Consider the following 7,139-nt stretch of genomic DNA (forward strand, 5'->3'; position numbering starts at 1 on the left):
GACAGCGTCTCCATGGCGAATAATTTGACTCCGACTATTGTCTGGCGCGGGCAGGCCCCGGGTCAGATAACCAGACCAATCAGGGCTCGGGCCGCAGCGCCTCATGCCCGCTTAGAATAATATTATTAAAAAAGCAGCGAGCAAGCTAGACGGGAGGGAGAGAGCAAGAAGCGAACGAGAGAGCGGCGGGAGGGAGGGCGGGAGGGCGCGGAGCATGCGGAGCGGCGCCGCGGGCGGCCCCCGGGCTTGGACGAGGGCGCTGGCTAGGCACGCGGCCGGCGGGGGCGTGGAGCGGCGCGGGATCCACGGCCCGCGCGGGGACGTACTACAGTGACTCCGAGTTCGCCGGGAGCCAGCGCCAGGCCAGGGGCCCCCAGTCCGCCTCTTGGCTCAGGAAGGTCCGGCGGGGAGGCGCCCATGCCGGACCGCGCGGCGCGCTGAGGGCGCGCGGGCGGGCGCGGGAGCAGCCGGCACCATGTCCATGCTACCCACCTTCGGCTTCACGCAGGAGCAAGTGGCGTGCGTGTGCGAGGTGCTGCAGCAGGGCGGCAACATCGAGCGGCTGGGCCGCTTCCTGTGGTCGCTGCCCGCTTGCGAGCACCTCCACAAGAATGAAAGCGTGCTCAAGGCCAAGGCGGTGGTGGCCTTCCACCGCGGCAACTTCCGCGAGCTCTACAAGATCCTGGAGAGCCACCAGTTCTCGCCGCACAACCACGCCAAGCTGCAGCAACTGTGGCTCAAGGCACACTACATCGAGGCGGAGAAGCTGCGCGGCCGGCCCCTGGGCGCTGTGGGCAAGTACCGCGTGCGCCGCAAGTTTCCACTGCCGCGCTCCATCTGGGACGGCGAGGAGACCAGCTACTGCTTCAAGGAGAAGAGTCGCAGCGTGCTGCGCGAGTGGTACGCTCACAACCCCTACCCCTCACCCCGCGAGAAGCGCGAGCTGGCAGAGGCCACGGGGCTCACCACCACGCAGGTCAGCAACTGGTTCAAGAACCGGAGGCAGCGCGACCGGGCAGCCGAGGCCAAGGAAAGGTACGAGTAAGTAGAGCGTCCACACCAGCGTCCCCAGGGCTCGAGGGAGAGGGGGTCCCGGGACCTCTACTCAGCCCCTGGAGAGGTCTGAACTGGGCCCCTGGTCCCAGCCAGGGCCCTGCTGCGGCCTGATCTAACCCAGGCTGCTCTTTCGGGAGACCAGAAGATCAGAAATTTGTCTAAAGCGGGCAAAGCAATCGGGCAGTCGTCATCTAACTCCCTGGTCGCTTGTGCGCAAACGTGGAGAAGCAGCGAGCCTCGGGGTCAAGGCAAGACAGTAGGCCTGGATTCCAGGCAAGGGGGGCGAATACCGCAGGCAGAGCCTGATAGTTCTCCGAAGGTCGGAGGGCTGAGGGGTTTGGCGAGGACTATCGGGGTTGCGGGTTTTAAGACTGCATGCGAGAATTCACCAGCTCTTCCTGGAACTTTCCGTCTGCCTCACTGAGCAGCACCAGGCCGTGTGATTAGAGGTCAGGACTGGGATTGGAACTTTCCTGATACAGCCTGGATGTAGAGGGGCCTAGAAGAATTTTCCTTGTCTGGATAAGGGGGTTGATAGGGAAAGCCTTTTGTCCCGCATTGAAAGGACCAAGAGGCAAAAGGCTTGGGGAGGAAGTGTCAGCTCCCGGAGAGAAGAAAAACACATGTCCCCTTTTCTGCCTTGTTGGACCGAGCAGCCTTTCCCTGGATTGCCAAGCCTTTAGCTCCTCTCTCCTTAGGCTCTACCCTCTCTAGCGGGTAAGTCGGTAGGTCTAGGGTGAGCTGAGAGCAACAGAAGGGCTGGGAGTCACTCGTCCTCAGGGAAATCCAGACTTCCTAAACTAGCCTTGAAGTTGACAGTGAGGCCCCTGTGGCTTTGGCCTCTCAGAACCCCAGTTCTGGAGGAGTAGATGGGAGAGAAACTGTGGGAACAGACTCCAACCTGAGTGTAACAGCAAAACAAGACACCTGGGGTCTGTAGTACTGGGTGTGTGCAGCCCAGAGTGAAGGGCGGGGGTCAGACTGGGGGTGCTAAACAGTATAATCTGAGGTGGGGAGGAGGCTTCCAGCTGACCCTGGTATCTAAGACCATGAGGTTGGGGTATCCACAGTTGTATGGATTCAGCTGCCAGCCCTGTGGAAAGTCCTCTTCCAGGAAAACAGAAAGAAAAGGCCCTGGAATCTACCTAAGAATTCAGATTTCCAAATCTGGGTGAGGGGCTGTTGGTGAAAGACCCTGCAGGAGAGAGAACCTGTGGAGGTCCCCCTCCGTTCAGACTGGCGTGTACCCAGCATCCTGAAGAACCAAGTGCACCGGCCAGCCCCCTGGTGAAGGCGGAAGAGTCTCAGGCTCTGGTATGGTGGGAGGATCTAGGCCAGGCTTAGCAACCGTCTTCCCTCTCCCTTCTCTCAGAAGCCACCCTCCACACCCCCAGCCTCAGGCCCCAGCCTAAGCTTCCACTGTGCCACCTGGGAAAGGGCACCTTTGCACCCTTCGGGCCTCGTTCCGTAGGCCCCACAGGGAAAACTCTAATGCAGCCCCGACAGTTTGGAACTAGAGGGAAAAGACCCTTAGCTCTGGAAACCTGTCCCTCCGACAGATTTCCCTCGAGCAGAGGAAAGCAAAGGGAGATGAGGACCTGTGAGATTTCTCAACCTCAAGGCCTCAAGTGGACCCTCAGCTTAAAATCTAGGGTTCCTGACTCTCCTGGTACCAGTTCTCCACGACAAATCCTGGCTTTGTGTTCAGCCAGGAGTGATCTGAAAATCCAGGCAGCTTCTCTTCTTCCCTGTCCCTCTGCTCTGGAAAAGAAAGGTTAACCACTCAGTGGCGGCAAGCAGGGAGGGCAGACACACGGAGAGCAGAAAGGTATTCCTGAGATTAAGAGCTGGAGAGGTGGGGAGACAGAAATGATACAGGGAGAAAGTATAGAGAAAGAAATCGGGTCTGGAGAGACTAAGAGAACCACAGCCCAGACCTGGAGGAGAAAATGGTATAAGCCGAAAACACCCGCAGGCTGCGCGCGGCGGCTCTGGCTCCCGGCGACACTGCGCCGAGCGACCTCGGTTTCCCCGCTGACCTCGCTGCTTTGCTCCTGCTCTTGCAGGGAGAACAGCGAGAACTCCAACTCTAACAGCCACAACCCGCTGGCGGCGTCGCTGAACGGCAACGGCAAGTCGGTGCTAGGCAGCTCGGAGGACGAGAAGACGCCGTCGGGGACGCCAGACCACTCGTCGTCCAGCCCCGCGCTGCTGCTCAGCCCGCCGCCGCCCCCGGGGCTGCCGTCCCTGCATAGCCTGGGCCACCCTCCGGGCCCCAGCGCCGTGCCCGTGCCCGTGCCCGGCGGAGGCGGCGCGGACCCTCTGCAGCACCACCACGGCCTGCAGGACTCCATCCTCAACCCCATGTCGGCCAACCTCGTGGACCTGGGGTCCTAGAGCCCCTCCTGCCTCGACGCGCTTGCCTTCTGGCCTGGGCGCTGGGGACCCAAGAGGGACCGTGTCCGAAGGGCGGCCCGCGCCGGCGGCCCCATCAGGTACTGAAAGGCCTGCGCGCTGAAAGGGCAAGAACTGCCTGCCCGGGTAGGACGGATGGCTCTCTGGTTTAGTCTTTGTTCGGGATTTTTTTTTTTTTTTTCGAACAAGTTGCTTTGAAGGTCCTTTGGAGGCCAGGACCGGGTCTTGAACCAGGGAAGGGAATAAATTATACACCATTCTCCTACTCTTTCCAACTGCCTTCTCCTCCCCTCTCTTCTCTCTCTTCCTTTGCCTTCCTTGCTCGTGGTTCTTCCTCTTCCTTCCCCTTCCTTCTCTTTTCTCCTTTCCCTTTCTTCCTCTTCTTTCCCCTTTTGCACTGTTTCCCTCTGTGCCTCTTACTTGCCACCTCTCACTAGATTTCTGTTACTCTGTCTGTTTTTCTGTCTCCTCTCTGCCAGCCTCTTGCGCCTGGCTAGCTGTACCCCTCAGTGTTTCTCCTTATGCCTGGCCATCTATGTGCCCTCCACCTATTCCTCACTTTCCCAGGGTTGGAGTGGGAGGGGAAAGACCAAATTAAAAACAGGGCCTTTGAACCCGGGCTTTCTCCAGAGGCCCTTCCCCGAGGTGTCAGCTTTGCGCCCAGTAACTTAAGTGAAGGAGAACGGGCCATGGAGCAGAAGCCCCTGCACGCCCCCTTGCCTCCAGCCCCTCTGTCTTGGTGAGGCCCCGCCATGCTCTCTTACTCCTCCCCGGACAGTGGCCACCCGGCTCCAAGCGGAGCGTGCCTCCGGAGCTGCGGACTTGCCATCTCCCTGTTATGCCCTCATGTGAATGTTCTTCGGGAAATATTTCTGCTTTTATTTTATAATAAAATTAGAAATCATAAATATAAATATGGATATATACCACAAGGCCTGCCAGCCGGACGTGCAGCTGTGTCTGATTTCCCTACAGGGACTCAACACCCCGGGTGGACCGTTCTGGGCAGCCATGCCCCGTAAGTCATGAAAACTGGGAGATGCCTTCCCACATACACAACCTATATCAATAGCCAAGTGAAGGGACTGAATACTCTGAAACCTCCTGCCCCAAAGCTCTCTGTCCCTTTTCTTGTCCCTGAAGCTCCCCACAGGAGTGAGGAGGGGGCAGCTGCTCTTGGGGACTCCTCTGCCCCCACCAGCCCAGCAGTGTCCTCAGCCGACTCTTTCTTCGCCTGGGAATGGGGGTAGGAAATGAGGGGCTGTGTGTGGAATGTGGGTACATGTGTTTGAAGATACCAAGACTGGGGAACAAGTTGGGCTGTGGAGTTTTCCTAAAGGGCGGACTCCTTAGCAGTGACCGCAATGCCCAGAACCAGGTGGAAGTCACTGGGCAGATGGGCAGCCGCTGATCCAGCCGTGAAGCCGGGATCAGGCATGTGGCCGTGGAGCAAAGGTCTCCATACTTCGAAATCTGTTGGTTTGGGGTGGAGTCGAAGGGGCCTGGGGAGGAGGGGAGTCCTGGAGACTGGACAAGCCCGGCTCTTGGAACGCGTGTTCTGAAAGGGAACAAGCAGACGCCAGGACTTGGCTGGTCAGATCGAGGAGCCCTTGCCATGTGTGGTGCCTCTGCGTCCATAAATTAACCAGCACTGCCCCCTCCCCTCTCGGGGATCCAGCTTTCCCAGCCCCATTCAGCGACACGTCTAAGCCGGTCCTGGCAGATCTGAAGCAGGCGGGACTCCTCGCCAGGGAAGTTGTGGCTTTTTCGTGTCAGGTCTTGGGGAGCTGTTGGAACACTTGTCTCCTCTGTGACCAGGACACTTTTAACTAGATCTGGTGGCCCTGGATGAGAAGGGATGGAGAGGATGAAGTGTTCTTGCAACCCGTGATCCTGGAGCTCGGGGAGTTACTTCTCTGGCACTTGACTGGTGAAATTACCACTAGAGGAGAACCCTTTAGCGCCGACTTTAAATACCAAGGATATTTCCCAGTAGAGACCCTTACAATTCCAGCAGCTGGGCGTCTAATTTGGAGCAGGAGACTTTGCCCCAAACTTCGTTCTGTGCAGGCGTGGGGGTCAGGTTTTACCCAGCAGGGTGAGACAACGTCAAGCACCCAAAGATCCCTGAACCCCAAGAGGAAGTCCAGCCCTGGCAGCTCCTGTGGCCTCTCCTGGAGGCTGTGCTCTCCGCCCAACAACTCAGATTTTCCTCGGTGGGAGTGGCCCCACCCTCACTGCCTGGCAGGGTGTAGAGCTGAAGATCCAGAGAGGCTCGAGGGATCGAGAAGCTGTCTTGGGTCAGCCAGCAGGTCGGTGATTATTTCTGGAAGGGAGGAAAGACAGTAGTCCCTGGAGCCTGAATCACCCCTATTGCCCCCCATTTTCCACACTCACAATCACAGACAAACACACTCTACACCAGCTTTCACAAGGACACATACATATTTACAATTCAATTCACTGTGCTATGCACTGTGGCTAGCACAAAAACACTCACCCGCTCACACCTGGTGGCTACACAAGGAAATCCATCACACAAAACTCCATCACACATATAGTTCACATGCACACGAACAGAAACAAACACACATAGACACCCTAACACATGTCCTCAGGTGAAACACTCTCCTGCACAGATGTAAGTAGTGAGGTACCTACACAAACGAGCCCTTCTCTCATGATGTATTCATGCACGCGAACACAAACCTCTGCTTCTCCTCAGAAACCTGCATATCCACCCCCATAGCCAGTACCCTTGCCAGCAGCCAATCCCAACACATCGACCTGCTGGGGCCAGAACACAGCCTTGAAGCACAGCTGGCCGGGAGAGCCTAGGCTGCAGGAGCTGTGGCCCAAAGAAAGAGATGATGCTAACCCCTCATCTCTGCAGGTGGTCAGGGCTCCCGGCTGCAGCACCCTCTCTCCCCAGACCCAGATGGGATCCGTGGAGTTAGCTGGGAGCTCTGGTTTGGCCAGTAGGGGGCGGGGGTGCCTGTCCTGGAGCTTTATTCAGGCTTAGTGGCGCTACTTGTTGCAACTTCCCTCTTTCCCTCTGCCTTGGAAAGTTAAGCCCCAAAATATTTATTTAAAAAGGGAAACTATGCAGAAGTTCTGAGAATAAACCTAAGCAGCTACTTACCCGCTGTATAAATCTATACAAGCCAGTCCTCCACTCCACACCCCACTAGATCTACCGCACCAACTGTACATAACTTTTGCACAGACGTTGCCAGTTGAATACAACCATTCCCTGTCCAGGCCTTCACCAAACCAGGTTCTCAATGACTTGTCACCCCTCCCCTCTGCCAGTAGTCACTGAAACTGAGAGGTTTGCTCAGGCCACTTGAAGGGACGCAGCAACTAGAAGCATGAGTCTCCCTTTCTGCTTCCCCAACCGCGCTTGCTGTTCATTTATTCCCAGCCAGGTCCCATACCCATGCACCCTTGAAGGTAAAACTCTAATGAAGAAGGTAGAATTTAGGCCTTGAGAGCAGCTGGCCTCTGCTTGAGAGACTTAAATGCTGAGGGCTGGATAGGCTGCCTCCACAGTCTCCTTCCATGCCGGGCACTGGGCAGCCCTCTCCAGGCCTCAGGTCAGGCCTGGACCTGATGTCCCATCCTGAAGGGCGTCTCGAGGGAGTGACTCGTCTACCTAAGGAGCAGGT

At 57.3% G+C, this 7,139-nt stretch overlaps 1 protein-coding gene across 1 annotated transcript; it reads left to right on the forward strand.

The window, feature by feature from the left end:
* Positions 1-475: 475 nt before the first annotated feature.
* SIX2 (SIX homeobox 2) lies at positions 476-3,453 on the forward strand. Its single transcript, XM_068982024.1, has 2 exons — positions 476-1,035; positions 3,123-3,453. Exons 1-2 carry the CDS (start codon positions 476-478, stop codon positions 3,451-3,453), a joined length of 891 nt encoding a protein of 296 aa, XP_068838125.1.
* Positions 3,454-7,139: the final 3,686 nt, after the last annotated feature.

Source organism: Capricornis sumatraensis, chromosome 1 (genome assembly GCF_032405125.1).
Source record: "Capricornis sumatraensis isolate serow.1 chromosome 1, serow.2, whole genome shotgun sequence".
In the NCBI taxonomy this organism is placed as follows: Eukaryota; Metazoa; Chordata; class Mammalia; order Artiodactyla; family Bovidae; genus Capricornis; species Capricornis sumatraensis.